This window comes from Gordionus sp. m RMFG-2023, chromosome 3 (genome assembly GCF_954871325.1).
Source record: "Gordionus sp. m RMFG-2023 chromosome 3, tfGorSpeb1-WG-v2, whole genome shotgun sequence".
Classification (NCBI taxonomy): domain Eukaryota; kingdom Metazoa; phylum Nematomorpha; class Gordioida; order Chordodea; family Parachordodidae; genus Gordionus; species Gordionus sp. m RMFG-2023.
In genome coordinates this window covers 26,924,146-26,941,016 of record NC_088777.1, presented here as the reverse complement: position 1 = coordinate 26,941,016, position 16,871 = coordinate 26,924,146, and the positions used below count along the sequence as shown (strand labels likewise).

The window sequence follows — 16,871 nt, the reverse complement described above, 5'->3', positions numbered from 1 at the left end:
AATTTTTATAATTAGTCATCCAATCAAAGTCTCTTTTTTAAAAACATGACATATCATGTAAGGAAGACAAACAAAATTTAAAATTATTTTTCAAACCAATTGTAAAAGTTACAACTACCCACAAGTGATAAAAAAATGGATTCTGGTAAGGAATTATGTTCTCATGTGTTGTAAGAATTTAATGTAATTCTCTTCTATAAAGAATACTTGAAAAAAAAATATTCTACAAATAAGCACCTTGTTTCTTGCAAAAATTTTAAAATATAATTTATTTGAAAAATGTGATGAATGATATCATATTTAAAAATTTAAGTCCGAACCGGCCGCCGTGATTTGCAGATTTCTAGTACATAATTTTTATCTAAGCATTTCCGGTTTACAGTATTTATAGCTTACCTAGGTATTTACAGTTCAGTCATAGCCGGTTAGAAAAATTTTTTGAATATCAAAAAAAACTTAACTTTGTACTAAAATTAAATCTGATTTTAATACTATTTTTGTTGAATACTGTGCCAGAAACATTAGGTATTGTTTAATTATATTATAACTAGCTAATAACCCGTCAAGAAGGGGGTTGAGGGGTAATTAGTTAGTTTGTATTTTTTTTTCTCTTTTAGCTACCTTTTCTGGTTGTCTCTTTCAATATCTCTCTCCACTTCATGTTATCTCTTTTATCTGATTTATATTCTTCATATTGGCTCTAACTTTATGGCCCCATTAAAGATTTGGCCTTCCTCTTTTACGTTTGCATATCACTTCCAAAACTCTCGACCTTATTTCATGTGTAGTTCATAGGCCTTCTCATTGTGTGCCCATACCACCTAAGTCTGTTCACCATTATCTTAGTCTTAATGGGCACTACCTTTAGACTTCCTAGTATTTTTGTACTTCGCACCTTATCCTTTCTTGTTACCCCAGCAATCATCCTCATATTCTCATCTCCATAGTTTGTAAACTTCTCTCGTCTGATTCTTTGGTTGGTTTCGGAACTATATAGAATAATTGGTTGTACTATGGAACTGTAAATTTTTCCCTTCAATTTGTGTGGGATTAGACTTTATTTTACTTTTCGCAGGATGGAGGTCTGCACCCTGCGCGTCGCTTGGAAGGAACGCCCTAGCTTTCATGTCATATTTTTGTTTCATTTCCTTCATTTTTGTTTATTGGACAAGTATCCTTAGCACCCGGCTGTCCAAGCCTATGGGTAACCAGGGTGTCATCTCTAAGCTCCGAAATTCATATATGGTACTAAATATATATACATTATAAATATATTTTATAAAAATATTAAAATTTAAGAGAAAAAGAGGTAAATTTGTGAATCACACCAGGTCAATGTCTGGTCCATAATTAACAATAAAAAAATTCACAAACATTCAAGCTGATGATAATTTTGAAAAATTTCCAAGAACATATTGTTTATTTCTCTATTGTTTGTACTGTAAATTTTATTCGTACTAAAAATTAATCCGAATCTATGGTTAGACCACGCATTACTCAAGGAACTTTTGTGGGTAATAGACCACCTCTTGACATCGCTAACCAACCGCTAGGACAGCCTCCGAACTTAGACGGCACTAATCTCGTTCTTACGCCGGATAATTCAATGGATGCTGCCCCCGTCGATCCGAGCACCCGCGCCATTATCGCGGCTATGCAGGCCATATCCGAACGCATGGCAGCCCTATCCACGCAAGTGAATGGCCAGGACCGACAGCCCACAACGTACCCCGTCACCTAGACACACGTCTACCCCCAGAGAAAGGGGCCCCCAAGTGATCGGTACGCAAACCACGGAAGCACCTCCACCGCCAACGATACCAGGCGCACCCCCAACGTTGCCCCCGGTACAACTCGAGCCCCCAGCGACATCGGCCGAAGCCTACGATAGACTAATGAAAGTGTGGGCAGGCCTCCAACAAGATCTCCTCGAGCCAAGATGCAAAGCCAATGACAGAGACCGTCATGAGATCAAGCACATCGCTGAAGTGTTAGAAATTCTGTCGCCGGAATCTGACATTAGAATGCTAAAAATTCAGGCAAAAAGGATTCGAGTTCTGGCGTTAGCCATTCATTGGAATTGGAAAACCGCGAGGAATAACGATGCTTCATACCAAGAGAAATTCTTATGCGGGGAAAACATTACTGTCTATCAGGACCCCGCGCCCTTTCGAGACAGGGGCCGTGCAGGCCCCTCCACCTCCAGTTATCGGAAACGCCCTGAAAGGAAGGACGCGGCCCCCGCCAGGGGTAAGAAAAGGAAGTAGCGAACTCGTCGTACCTCCGAAACCCCTACTATCGTCTCCCTCTTCTCTTCCACTATCTCTTCTACCTCCTTCAACTATCAACTCACCGGTACAACCAGGGGTTACCGGTCCGAGCAACGGCCCACCGGCTCGGGACGGGAACATCGCAGCCCCCTAGCTGGCTAACTACGGTAAATAAATTTCTTAGGGAGCTAAGGCATCAGATGTTTTCGCCGATTGACACTGACGGGGACAGTGACGCACCGGATTCTGCAATAGATAACAATCATACCCCTGTGTGCAACAACCCCGACGTTAGCCCACGATCAGAGTCGGATATCCCTTCCTTCTTATCAGAAGATTCTGGCATACCCGAATGGTGGACACCTAGTCCCCTCTCTGACTCGCTACCTTCAAGTAGCTCTGCGGACGATAGCGAAGCTCAGTCAATCATTACGGCGTTACAAGACTCTGTCTACAGCACCGATGATGAACCTGGTATGCCCCAGGTGGGAGCATCTAACACACCCAACATACCCGGTATCCTTAATGGTATCGTTGTCGGGGGTCCTAGAAGCACCTTCTCTGACGAACAGCTCGCCGACCGCCCCAGCCTCAACATCAGCAATGCTAGACTCACCGTAGGACCACTTATGTCGCCCTTCACTAAAAGAGTCGCTGAAAGAGGGTTCCGCCCGCGCATTTACCACCTAAAAATAAACAATAATAATAACATATACTTTAAACACAATATTCGCGCGGGGTGCATAACAAATATCACGACATTGTTAGGCAGTTAATCGTTGCCAATGTCATTGAGCCAGCTGACGAGGATCAAATATGCTCACCTTTATTCGTGATCCCAAAAGGGAATGGTGCACCTCGGGTCATTAGCGACTTCTCCGAAGTATCCAAAAACTTCCTGCACTATCCTTTCCGTCTCAAATCAATTCCTCTTATGTCAGCCAAGCTTGATCAAGCATCTTATGCCTGCAAAATTGACATTAGATCAGCCTTTTTCTCTATCCCCCTCTCGAGCAGTGTGAGAAAATTCTTCGGCTTCAAATTCAATAATAGCAACTTCCGATATAAAGTATTGCCCATGGGCGCGTCCTTCAGCCCTTACTGCCTCCAATCAATTATCCTGGATGCCTGCGCCAAGACTGTCAAGAAGGCCAACTACAACGTATACCTTGATGACATCCTAATATACGGGCCCAATGAAAACGACGTCAAATGGTCTACACGATCATTGCGCTGCACCCTCGAAGGATGGGGCTTACAAATAGCACCTGAGAAATCAGTACTCGACCCTACACCTTCAAAAAGTAACGAGTGAGGTAACGACGTTACCTTCTTTGACTAAAGTAATTTTCATTACTTTTCAATGGCCCGGTTATCAAAAAAATGATAGATTTTATTAAAAACCATTCTTGGTTTGAGCTATCCTATAAATTATTTTAATATATATTTATATTTTTTTAATTTTAATTAAATATTAACATCACCAATATCAGTTGTATTAGTCTTTGGCACAACAAAAACTATGTTATTGTATGTCATATAATACCTAAACTGATGATACGTTCATTTAAATGTGTGTCAATTCAAATCAGCAGTTAATATGCCATTTTGATTTTCTATGTATAACAACTTACATTTAGTATACAACGGGGGGAAGGGGGGTCCGAAGCAACTGCTTCTAAAAATTTGTGTGGGGGTACTTTTTTTAAAAAATATTTTTTTTGTTAAATTTTTTTTTAAAAATTTATTCTTTTTTTGTTTTGCTACATCCATCCATAATCAAGTGATCTCTAGTTTATGAATATAATAATAAGACCCCCCCCCCCCCACCACTTATTATTTAATTTAATATGTATTGAAGGAAATTTTGGTCGATGTTTAGTAAATTAGTTTGTTATCTAAGATTTCTTGTCATAAAATTATTTTTCCAATTTCAAAATATGCCCAAAAGTATTAACCAAAAAAATATAAATGCTTAATTAAAAATTACACATCTCATAATATAAGTGATGATAAAAACGATATAAAGAAAAGCTTTGTAATAGTAGCTTTTTCCATATTACAATTTATAATACTCCAGAAAGAATGTGCGGACAATAACCGTTCTATTATAAGAATAATAATACAATGTCTAGGTTATTTAATATCTCGTAACCAAGCCTTCTGGGGAATAGGCAACAAGAAGGCAATATGATGGGCCTTAATAAACTAATTGCAGATTCCAAACCTGTGTCAAAATGTATTTACAACAAAATGAAGAAAGAAGAAGGGAGAAAAAAATAAGGGATTAAAATATAAATTAAATTCAAATCTATTATCATATAATAACATAAATATTCTCATTGAAATCATGAAAAATATGATTATAAAAATAATTCAAAAGGAGATTGAATCTAACAGGTGCTTAGTAAGATTTATTGAAAATAGTGAGACGCAGGCTAATTATTTTGTAAAAAATGAAACATTTAAACAACGATATAGCATTCTTTTGGCAGTTAAAGTATTGATGGAGAGAGGAATCCAACTACTATCTCTTGGTAAAGAAAAAATATATTACGCAATATAATTGATCAATATTAGATCAAATAATATTTGATAATTTTAGATTATGTAAAAAATATTCTTATGCATTTTAAATATCACAATTTTTAAATTTTTTTATATGTTGACCATCGCTGCGCGTAAGGCTAAGAACAGATAACTGTCCTCTTATGGAGGTTTCACTATAAATATTATAATAAAAGTAATCTAATATATAATATTGATATTATAAATAGGTATAATTAAAAAACCAAAAAATCAATTTTATATTATATGAATGTGATATTATAAACTGTTCCAATAGAATTTATTAGAAGTCTGCAATGGGAGGGTTTTTGCCCACAAGCCCGCTCGCCCTATATTAAAAAAAATTTAACCAGTCTGCCCAACCGGCCCATAGCTTTTAAAAAATATATCCACCCGCCTATTAGTCTAAAATTACTTAACCCGCCCGCCCATTAGACTAAAAAATACCCGTCCGCCATTATTTATAAAACAATTTTAACCCATGACCGCTTCTTTTTTTAAGGATCTAATTTTTTTAAATGATTCAGTTTCAGGGCTATATCCCTATAAAAAGTTTTATAATTAAGTACTTTATTAAGCATAATATATATTCAATTTAAATTACGGATAAGTATTTGAACTAATAAAATATTTAAGAAAAAAATATAAATATAAAATTAGCTTTTATTGATATTATTATAATACAAAAATAATAATGAATCCACATTTTCTGGATTAAAACAAATTCTTCTTCTAAAAAACATTCGAGCAATGCTAATTCTTCGTTCAGAAAATGCAATATTGCTGAAATTGTAATATATTTTTTTAGCTAATTTTGATACCTTTGATAAATCTTTTTATTGTCGTTTCCACCAAAGTAGGATATTCGTTTGTTGTATATCCTCTTCCTCAGTGAGATATTTAAATAAAAAGTGAAACTATTAATAATAAATTTTAGAGAGATAATTTATATTATTTGCTTATAAATTGTAAACTAAAATAAGTAGTAAATTATACAAATCCAACTCGTTACTTTAAGATTTAAATACGTTGTTATGTCATTAAATAAGGTGCTCTCCTCTGTAACAACCTATTCATTCCATCTGTTGTGGTTCAATTTTGACATGAATGCCATCTATTTCAAACATTGCATTTATAATTTAATAACCTTTAAATGAATTCTCTGCTTTTGGAGAAACGGATAAAATCAGATTTTCATCCTCATGTTATATTCTACTATACCCAACATGTTTTCGATATATCTTTTTTACTTAATTAATTTCACCCCCGATGACAACATCCTCAGTTATCGGATCTTTGGTATTAAAAATGTTGAAATTTTACGGAGCATATTCTTTTTTAATGTTCTACTTAAATGATTTTAAATAACAAATAAAAGTTGAAAATTTTTTAACCCGCAAGGCCCATAGTTTAAATATGTTTTAATCCGCTTGCCCGTCGCCCGCTTGTTATTTAAAAAAATCAACCTACCGCCCATCTAAGTAGGAGGGCTAAAAAATCGCCCGTTGCAGACCTCTAGAACTGATACCTATTTGTCTTAGCAATAAACCTGTCAATTTTAAAAATAATTCAATAAAACTTTATAAATTGAGAGGAATAAATTACGAATGCTTTCTTCAAATTTCATCAAATTCTATCAATAGGGTCCAAAGTTTTGCACATTCAAAGTACAAACAATTCGAACTTTCCAACATGATCACATGTCATTCACTCTTCAAATTAACAATTTCCTGTGATTGTGATTTATATTATGACTAGTTAGCCAACACAAAATCAACATTTTTATTTGATAATTTTTACAATTTGGGGTTAAATACACTCTTATTTAAAGTGTCAATATGTGAATTAAACATAATTTTTCCTTAGATATTATAATAATGAAACTCAAATTCCAAATTTTTTTTAATCGGGCTCAGGTCGGGCTGGAACAAAAAATTTGTGCTCGGGTCAGGTTCGGACATAAATATTTTTTTAATTTGAACTAGGTGGAGCCAGGGTTGCCAGATGTCAAGATTTAGCCATAATTCTCACGATTTCATACCTAATTTTTTACTTACCCACGTTTTCTCACACTTACGCTTTATCACGTTTTTTAAGTAAATTAAAATAATCACACTTAGTCTCACACTTTTTCTCACGTTTTTAAATTTTTTCAAAATATTTTTAAAAACAAATATAAAATTTTTAATTAATTTTATTTTAAAATATTTTAAAAAATTGTAGTATTTGTTAATAGTCCAACTAACCAATCATATTCATTGATCAATTACCCACAACAGAAATTCAATTTTTAGAATGTTTATCAAGTAAAATGATAATATGAATTTAAATAATTATACATTTCTTTTATGGATTTTATAAATCTTATATTAAAACTCGTAAAATTTTAAATGAAATAAATTAAGGGAAAATATTATAAATCTAAAAAACAATCATCCGTTTTCAATACTAATTGATGCATAGAATAAAGGTAATATAAAAACATTTCCCTTATTACTTATATACTTCAAAAAAGAATGGAATAAATGTTTTACTTAAAAATTTTTCGTCTGACAGTGAAACCCCTAAAGACATATCTAGATGCTTGCTAGAAAATTTAAAACTCGCTGAACTTGATATTGCTAATATAACGGCCTATTGTGCAGATAACGCATCTGTAAACTTTGGGAAAAATTAAAGTATTTTGACAGAATTGAAAAGCCCTAGTAATAATATTATACCAATGGGTTGTATATGCCACATTCTTCACAATTCGTTTAAAAAGGCCAAAATTTTTCTTAAATATGCTATTGAGAGTATAGTAGTTAAATGCTATAATGAATTTAGCAACTCGACAAAAAGAGTTACAATTTTAAAAGAATTGGTAGAATGGTGCAATTTTGAATGGTCAGCATCACTTCGCTATGTTCCAACACGCTGGCTTACATTAATCCCAGCGATTAAGCTAATGCTTAAGTATTTTCAACCCCTTAAAGAATATTTTTTATCATTATCAGCAACCCCACCAATTTTGAAAATAATTTTTGGAGATGATTTTGCAGAGGCATATTTAGGTGTTGCCCTTAACGTTGGTACTTTAGTCAATAACATAAATTTACAATTGCAATCTGAAGATGTAGTAGCAATATATATACATGATCTTATCCTAAAACTAAAGAATTCATTAAATTTAAAAATTCAACAAAATTTTTATGGGAGCATTTCTAAAACTATTTTACAACATAATAATGATGTAGAAAAGGCAATAAATTTCAAAAATGAATCAATTTATAAAAAATATTATAGAATATGTAGAAAAACGTTATGATATTATAGATAATATATGGAAATATCTTAGCCCTATGACATTAAAATAATGTCCAGAATTTGAACAATTACAAAAAATTATTAGTAATTATAAAATACCAAACATAGATACAGAAATTCTCTTTGAGGAATATTCACAATTTTATTCCTATTATGAAGAAAAATTATCAAAAAACTAAAATGGATGGATTTTCTTTCTAATAAAAACTCACCATTGATAGAGAAAATATGCAATTTTCTATTCCGCATTCAAATTCTTCATCAGAGAGAATATTCAGTCTAATGACTACTGCTTGGCAAAAAGAACGTCATCATTGGAAGCTGAACTTATGGTTAAACAAAATATAACTATTCATGCAAAGAGTTTTCAGCCTATCTCCACAGTGCCGATGGGAAATCTTTATTGCCTCTTTTAAAATCATCCACGAAATATAATATTAATAATTAATATTATGCTATATTTATAAACATGAGAAAATTATATATCATAATTGTTATTAGTAAATCTTTAAAATCTTGTTATATTAAATATAGCACATTAACAGATGAGTTTGCTACATCAATTACCCCGGCAGAAGGGCCGCAAATTGGGGGGTATGGGGGCGAAGTTTTCCATTAATTATTATAAAAGAAAAACTCACGTTTTCAAGTGAAGAATATCTGACAACCCTGGGTGGAGCTCGGGCTGCGAAAAAATCACTTTGGCTATATATGTGCATAACTTTAAACCCTATCTATAGATTTAATGAAATTTGCAGAAAATATTGATAATTTATCCCTCTGTCAATCTATAAAATTTTATTGAATTGTTTTTAGAATTGAAATATTTATTGGTAAAACAAAAAGAGTGTCAGTTCAATTGAAACATGGTGTATATATATAACGCTTGAATGCATATACCATCGGAATCTGTCCATGGACGGGTGGTTGCGTGAACCACAGGAAGTGTTTGTCCAGTTTCGAAATGAAGAAGTTTTAATGGTTCAATGAAGTAAGGCACCTTTTAATCAAATTATATTTTAAAATGGAGTGAAAATATTTATCGAATCATTTTGTTCTGATATCATTTTTTAAATATCGGTTATTGGTCGATATTTTTAAACTGGCCAAACTTATATATATAAATGGAGGAATAAAAACATTTGATATTGTTAAAATATCAGAGAATTATTTTTTAAAAAGATGCATATATCTTAATTAGAATAGCCTTTGCTATTTGTTATTGTTGATATATTTTTAGTTTATGTTATTTCCTATAAAGACCATAATATTATTATAAACGAATAGGTTTGATATCAGTGATCGGCGGATATCAACCTATAGGGGAGACTTGGGGTAGTCGGCACAGTGAACTAGATAGTTCAGCGTTATTTAAAATAGTAAAAAATTATTTGGGGTAACAATATTTTATATCCCTCAGGCCTCATCTGTTTAATTTATTTATAATAAATTAGGCTTTTGTTGTAAAAATTAAAATATTTTGACATCAAGATATTGGGTTTTATCAAAATTCATAAAATAAACATCATATGTGTGTTATTTCTTTTTAAATCATAACGCTAGTTAGCGTTAAATATGATCACATAAGTGAAACAGGTGCGTATGCAAGAATTTGCAATGAGGGGTGGGGGAGGGGCCTTTCCCGGCTTTGATCCAATGATTATATACATTTTGATAAAAAGGATAAATAGAATCAACAGATAAAATTAGATCATGGGTCATTAACTTTACATTGGGTTGATCTAAACTATTAGCCATTTTTAGCCAGCTCAATTTTTTCCTCATTCCAACTGTTATTTTTTTGACGAATAATAGCATCAATTGGTGGGTCTAATAAAGAAGGTGAGAATATGAGAATAAATGTTTGTTAAATCAGCCAAACATCTAATTTGATGATATGGATGAATATAGTCGATAAATATTTGTTATGTCAGATAAACCCCTAAGAGAATACGATGTTTCATAAGGAGAAATATAAAGTTAGTAAATAATATTAATATAAGATGAATACCGAAACTATAAGTAGATTTTAAATCCTAGCTATACTGAAATTTGACATTTAAGAAGCTATCATAAATTTTAAAAAATTATCAAAGTTTAATGTAAGTTTGAAAAATATTTAAAAATTATTACAGATTTAAATATTATAGGTTATAATTTAATTTGGAAAAATATTTTAACAAGTTCTTAAATGTTGAATGAAAAATAATTTTATACTAATGATATGTTAAAATGTTTTATAAATCATACACACACTGTATATTAAAAAATAATACTTCTGATTTGTTAGCCAGTTGTGAATGTTTAAACTAGTTGATTTAAAATTTTCAAAATTTAATACTCAAATATGCAAAAAAAAATAATTGGGTTTTTAATTTGTAAAAAATAATTTTTTGTATATAATATTATTTGCCATCATTTTTACATATTATGCATTTATTATAATATTTCAAAAAGATAACAAATCTTATTTTCTTCAAATTTTAGTATAAAATATATATTGTATTCGATTTTCTTAACTCCTGAGTGATAAATGGAAAAGTAGAATCTTGCATCAGATGAGAGGAGTGATCAAATTTTTCTTAAATAAATTATGGTTATTACTAAAATATCTATTCACTATTTTGTAAATTTTAATAAAAAAATATTTTATTACTTTTCAAGTGTTTTCTTTTGAATTTGGTTGTTATGCATTTCTTATTTCAATTATATTTACTGATTTCATTTACTATTTTTATTATGGCCTGATTTATAAAACTGTATAGTATTTTGTTCTGTTACTATTCCTTTTGCTCTTTCAAATAATGTATCATCTTTTTTAGTCCAATTCCATTTAACATTTTTACTAGTTTTATTATGTAATTCGGCGATAATTCCATGCAATTTTGGTAAGAACCGTGTATGATAGATTAATATACCTAAAAATGATTTTATATCATGTCTTTTGGAGTTATATATTATTATATTGCTATTATTTTCTTTTTATCTGGGTGTATTCCATTTTCATCCATTATGCATCCTTTAAATATAATACTTTTTCTTTCATAAAATTTATTTTGCTTGTTTCTTTAATCCAGCATTTTGTAATTTTTTGAGTCTGTTCAGTATCATTTTTTCCTGTGATTATAACATCGTCTAAATAAACTGCTGTATCTTTACAGTCAGCCAGTAAATCGTCCATTGTTCAAATATTATTGGAGCTAAGTAATCGTAAATGGCGGTAGTATCCATTTGGTGATTTGGTGTTACCATGTTAATAATTCTTGCGATTCTTCGTCAATACTCATTTGAAGATATGCATCTAGATCTAATCGATTAATTCTTCAAACAAGAATGTGAAAGTCTTTTAGTAAAAATTTATCCAATGTTACTTTGAAATCACCACATTATCGTAGTTCACCTGAAGTTTTATGTACCACTACCATTGGAGTACTCCAGGTTACTGTTGTTGATGGATCTATTTTCTTTATTATGTTATTTTATTCCAAACGTTTCAGTTCATTTTCAATTTCTACTTTTAAAGGCAACGGTACTCTTTTTGCTCGTAGAGATATTGGTTTTGTATTTTCTTCTAATTTTTTTATTAATCTTAATTTATTATCAAACACGGAAGCAATCTTTATATAGTTTTCAATATTCACGTTACCATTATCATTATTATTATATTTATTGCTGATCATATTGACTTTTATATTTGTTGATAACGATAGATCAAATTCTATAGTCCATGGAAATCCAAATAAATGTGTTTTTGTAACTAATAACGAAAGCTATTTTATTTTATCATCTAATTGTTTACATAAACTACTCCCTAATATTTATTGTATTGTTTCCATATGTAGTTGGAGCTCTAACCATTGTAAGTTTTGGCTTCCCAATTTTATTCATATTGTTGCATTAATGATGGTTACTGCTGAATCTGTATCATATTCCATTTTAATTTCGTGGTTGTTTATTAATACCACAATTGTTGGGTGCTGTCCATATTTGTAGACTTTTTTATTGATGAATCTTCGTCGTTACTATTGTAATTTGTACCGTAAACTTTTTCCCCAGTTTTACAACACACGGCAAAGTGGTTTAATTTCTTACATTTGCTGCACGTTGTTCCGTATGCTGGACAATTCCGAATAGCATGAAAACGATTACAAAAATAACACGGTTTCCTTATTTTATTATTATTGGTGTGGTAGTTATTATAACCTTGAACTAGTTTTCCATTTACGTATGTTTTATTATTATTTTGATATTGCCGATTATCATTATCATTTAATAGTTTATTATTATCATTATGTTAGGTCTTTTTGTTTTATAAACTATTTTATTATTATTTATTTCTCATCGCTAAAGCCATTTCTATAACCGTGTTTAAGCTTAACGGTTGCTCTTGGTCTCTAGTATCTGGGTATCTTAAATGTAGTTCATTATCTAGTTGCGACATATTTGATCCAGCGATTAATTGATCACGAATTCGCAGTTCTATAAAATCTTCTAATTCACATCTACGGGCTAGTTCCTTTATTTTTGTTAAATAACTCATTAGTGATTCTGTTGGTCCGCGACTTAATCTAATAAAATCAATTCTTGATGCCTAGACAGTTCTTTTATCTTTAAAAAGTTCTTTTATATAAATCTGCCCAAACCACATCATCCCCTTGGAAAAAGTAATTTTTTAATCTGTTATTATATTTATTCCTTCATATGCTATGAATAATTAAGTTGCGTTGTTTGAGGAATATTCTTTATGTTCTAAATATATTTAATATAATCCAAATAATCATCTAAAGAAGTTTCCTCTTTACGAAATTCGTTAAATGTAATTTTTGAAATATCACATATAATTTCTAACAACATATTATTTATTTATTTTTTTTTAAAACAAAAAAAATAATTCCATTTAATATCTAACTTGACCGAAGACCGCGTTTTTTTTATTTCGTTGCAAATTTTATATCTTTAAGAAACTTATGGTCAATAGTTTTTTTATTTTCAATCCTTGCATATATATATACTTTTCTATAATTATTCAATTTAACTTCTATAGGTAGGTATTCAAATTAACTGACCTTTTACAAATACGTTATATTATGACAAATACAGGTTTGCAGGTCTTTTATTTGGTGATACATTAAAAACAAAGACTATTAAGTGGTATAATAAATAAGTTTGAAGTGTTTAAAAAACAGAAATACCTCATTTATGTATTAGGAAAAAAATAGTTAAAGTGAATATTTTTTCATTTTTATAAACCTTATTTTAATTTTAAAAAAAAAATAATCGGATGAAATTTTTGAAAGATAAAAATTTTTAAACCCAGTAAGAAAATTTAGTATACAGATCCCAAACCAATTAATAAAATATTTATTTTTTAAAATTTAGAAAATATAAATTTCAAATATTTTTTTTCTTCAAATATAGTTGAATATTTTATTTTGTATATATTATAATAATCTATAATTGCAAGTGCAAACAAAATATAATAATTTACATAATGATTTATTATTGTGAGAAAATATTATATTTTAAAATTGTATTCTCGTTTAGTTTTGAGTTTAAGTGTTCCGAAATTGACATCTTTATTTTTATATAAATAGAGAAAAGATAAAAATATATTTAAAATATTGTATAAATTTATATTACCTTTAATTGATTGGTTGTCCCCGATAACCAAGTTCCAAAAAATTATGCATATGATTATAAAAATTTGTAAAATCGGTATGTACCGATTTAATATCGAAGTAACATTATTTACAATTTGATCTTTATTGTTTGGCCTTGGTATTATATTTGTTTTTCATGACCCCGAAAAAGTTTTCAATAGGATTTAATTGAGGTGAATATGGTGGAAGATATTCAATTCGATTTTTATAGCCATCAATAAGATGACACTTGTGTATTGCGGCATTATCCATAATGATAATTTCATCATTTGGAAGAATTGTTACTAATTCTCTCAGATAATCAAGCAAAAGGAACCCATTATAGGGTCCTTCAATAATTCGATAGGTTATAAGGCCCTCAATTCCTATCGTTCAAAATGCTAACGTTCTTACCTTTGGAAAGTGGAACTATCACAGTTGGTGTGACATTGTAGGGAGCCCAAGCATACACAGGTATAACATGTAGGTTTATGCCTGTTTCATCCAGAAAGAACATTTTTTTACATAGGAATGTTTATCATTTTAAGGCAATAAATCTGTCGAATACGAATTCCTTGTGTATTTCATCGATCGGGCTTTTTCCCAGCCCTTTTATTAGACCATCCTATTTTTTAAATATATTTTCGGATGGTCCCCTCATTTTTTGTGAAACCTGGAGGAAAATTTCTATGATATCCTTGATAGTAGACGTGTTGTTATCCATTAAAAGATTTATCACCTTTCTTTTTTGATATTGCTTCAATGGTCCCCCAGTAAAATCTGGAAAGGTTTCTTGCCTTAATTTGTTTACCGAGGCTATTGACATATCAATGTTTAGCAATATCCCTTATTTTCATTCTTTACATTTCGGGCTGGGATAACAATTTTGTTACTATATCAATTTTCTCTTTATTCCAACAATTATATTTTCTTTTTGGGTTTTGAATTTCAGGCGAGTTTATAGGGTTTATTATAATAGAATTGGCACTTATAGCCGATTGCAAAAATGCTGGAATGGAAAAAGAATAATTAGATAAAAAGGAATTATTATTAAATAAAAAGGAATTTCTAAAACTATTATTAGTATTATTGGATTAAATATTATTAATTAAACATTTTAAATTTAAAAAAATTATTTTTATGAGAAATTTTTATTTATTAATAAATATTTTTCCTTAGTATTTCTGTTTTTTAAACACTTTAAACTTATTTATTATACTACTTAATAGTCTTTGTTTTTAATGTATCGCCAAATAAAACACCTGCAACCCTGTATATTATTCTAATAACGTTGAATATTATAACCTTTTAAGATATCTTTTAAATAGTTAAAACTTATAAATGTTATTTATATGTATCGTGTTTTAGGTATAGCGTGGAGTAATTTTGTATGATAAGCATTTTATTTGTGATTAATATTTTTTGATATTTTCTGCGCATTCATTCTTTTAATTTTTATTTGTGATTAATATTTTTTTTGATATTTTTTTGCGCATTCATTCTTTTAATATATTATAAAAATTGCTATTTTTAAATTAATTAAATTATTATTCAATTAATATTTATTTTATAGTAGATATATATATAGATAAAAAAAAAAGGAAATTGTCGTTTTTCCAGATTTTCGATTATATTGTTGTCTATTTTTTTTAGAAATTTATTTTTTTTGGTTTCGTTCAAAAGAGAAAAAATTAAATTTTGTTCAAAATAAAAGAAGAAAAAAAATATTACAAGTAAGAAAAATTATATATTTTATTGTAAAAGTGCAGTAAGAAAAAAAGAAAAAAAAAGAATAGATAATAAGTTAAGAAAGTGGTGGCCAAAAACTCGCGACCTTCTAGATACTAGATTACCCGTGTGTCGAAAGTTTAGGTGGTTGTTAGAGATACTAGGTTACCCGTGTGTCGGAAGTTTAAGTGGTTGTTAGAGAAATTGTTTCACAAAGCTCTATTACACGGAAGTGCTGCCCAAATTTTTACTAATATAAACCTGTTAACCCTTTCGCTCCCGACATATTTCCCGTGAACAAAAAAATTTTTTCTTCTAAAACTGAGTTAAATAAGATGCAAATAACATATTTTCAACGTTTTTTATTTTAAAAAGTGTATATATATATAGAATTATAAAATGTTACCAATTGTCATCATTGGGATATTCATATGTAAAAAAATATACAATTTATTTTGAATGATAAGAAATAAAACAATTGCGATTTTTATTTAAACATAAAGATATTTTACATTTTAAACATTCAAATCTGGTATAACCAATTTTGCAATTCTTGCATCTTTGTCTGTTAGCCGCCGAGGGCCAATGCCCTATTTTATCGAATCTAATATCTGGGATTGAATGAAAACTATTCAATTTCTTTCTTTTTTTTTCAATCTTCAAATTATGTTTACCTTCTTTTCCATAATTTTCCTTTCCAACCATCATTAATCCTTTAGTTATCCGAGCTTTAAACGCTAAAAGAGATATATATTTATCCTCTTTCTGTTTGATGTGGCGTCTATAGAGTAACCACGAATTCACCACAAAGGAATCTAATAAATGAAAGAAAATTCGCATGTAAAAGCGCTTCCATTTTATGTCAATTCTGTATAGTTCAATTAACATATCGTGGAGATCCACTCCGCCCATACAAGCATTATAATCTTGAATTATAAGCCGGAATTTCAACATTAATAAAGGATTTTTCAGATACCGACCATCTTTTCGTTCGTGATGTTATCAAACCATTTGCAAATTATAATATTATTATTAGAATCCACTTTATAATCAAGGGACCCTCTTTCTTTTTTCTTTAAGATTTTATCATCAACCAGATGGCATCCTAATAATCGATTAGATCTAATGGTCCCCGACATGATAAAGCCATTATCTTTGAGCGCAACTGTTAAATTATATGAAGAAAAAGGTTATCCATGTAAATTTTATGATTTTTATGTGGGGGAACAGTTTCTAATAGTCGTATAACAATATCTCCACTAATTCCCATCAAAGTTTTTTTATATTTGTGCATTTCCCTAAATATATTTCGAAATCATATAGCATTCCAGATGATCCACATAAAGCGAAAATTTTAATT

General features: G+C 30.0%; 1 protein-coding gene across 4 annotated transcripts in view; it reads right to left on the bottom strand.

Annotated features, from left to right (window-relative positions):
• LOC135925874 (uncharacterized) overlaps window positions 1–16,871 on the bottom strand; it is a 131,273-nt gene that overhangs the window by 39,703 nt on the left and 74,699 nt on the right. For all 4 annotated transcript variants that reach the window (XM_065461429.1, XM_065461426.1, XM_065461427.1 and 1 more), the window contains one exon: window positions 9,045–9,144. In XM_065461429.1, the coding sequence (XP_065317501.1) occupies window positions 9,045–9,144 (100 nt within the window). The remainder of the gene's footprint in view (window positions 1–9,044; window positions 9,145–16,871) is intronic.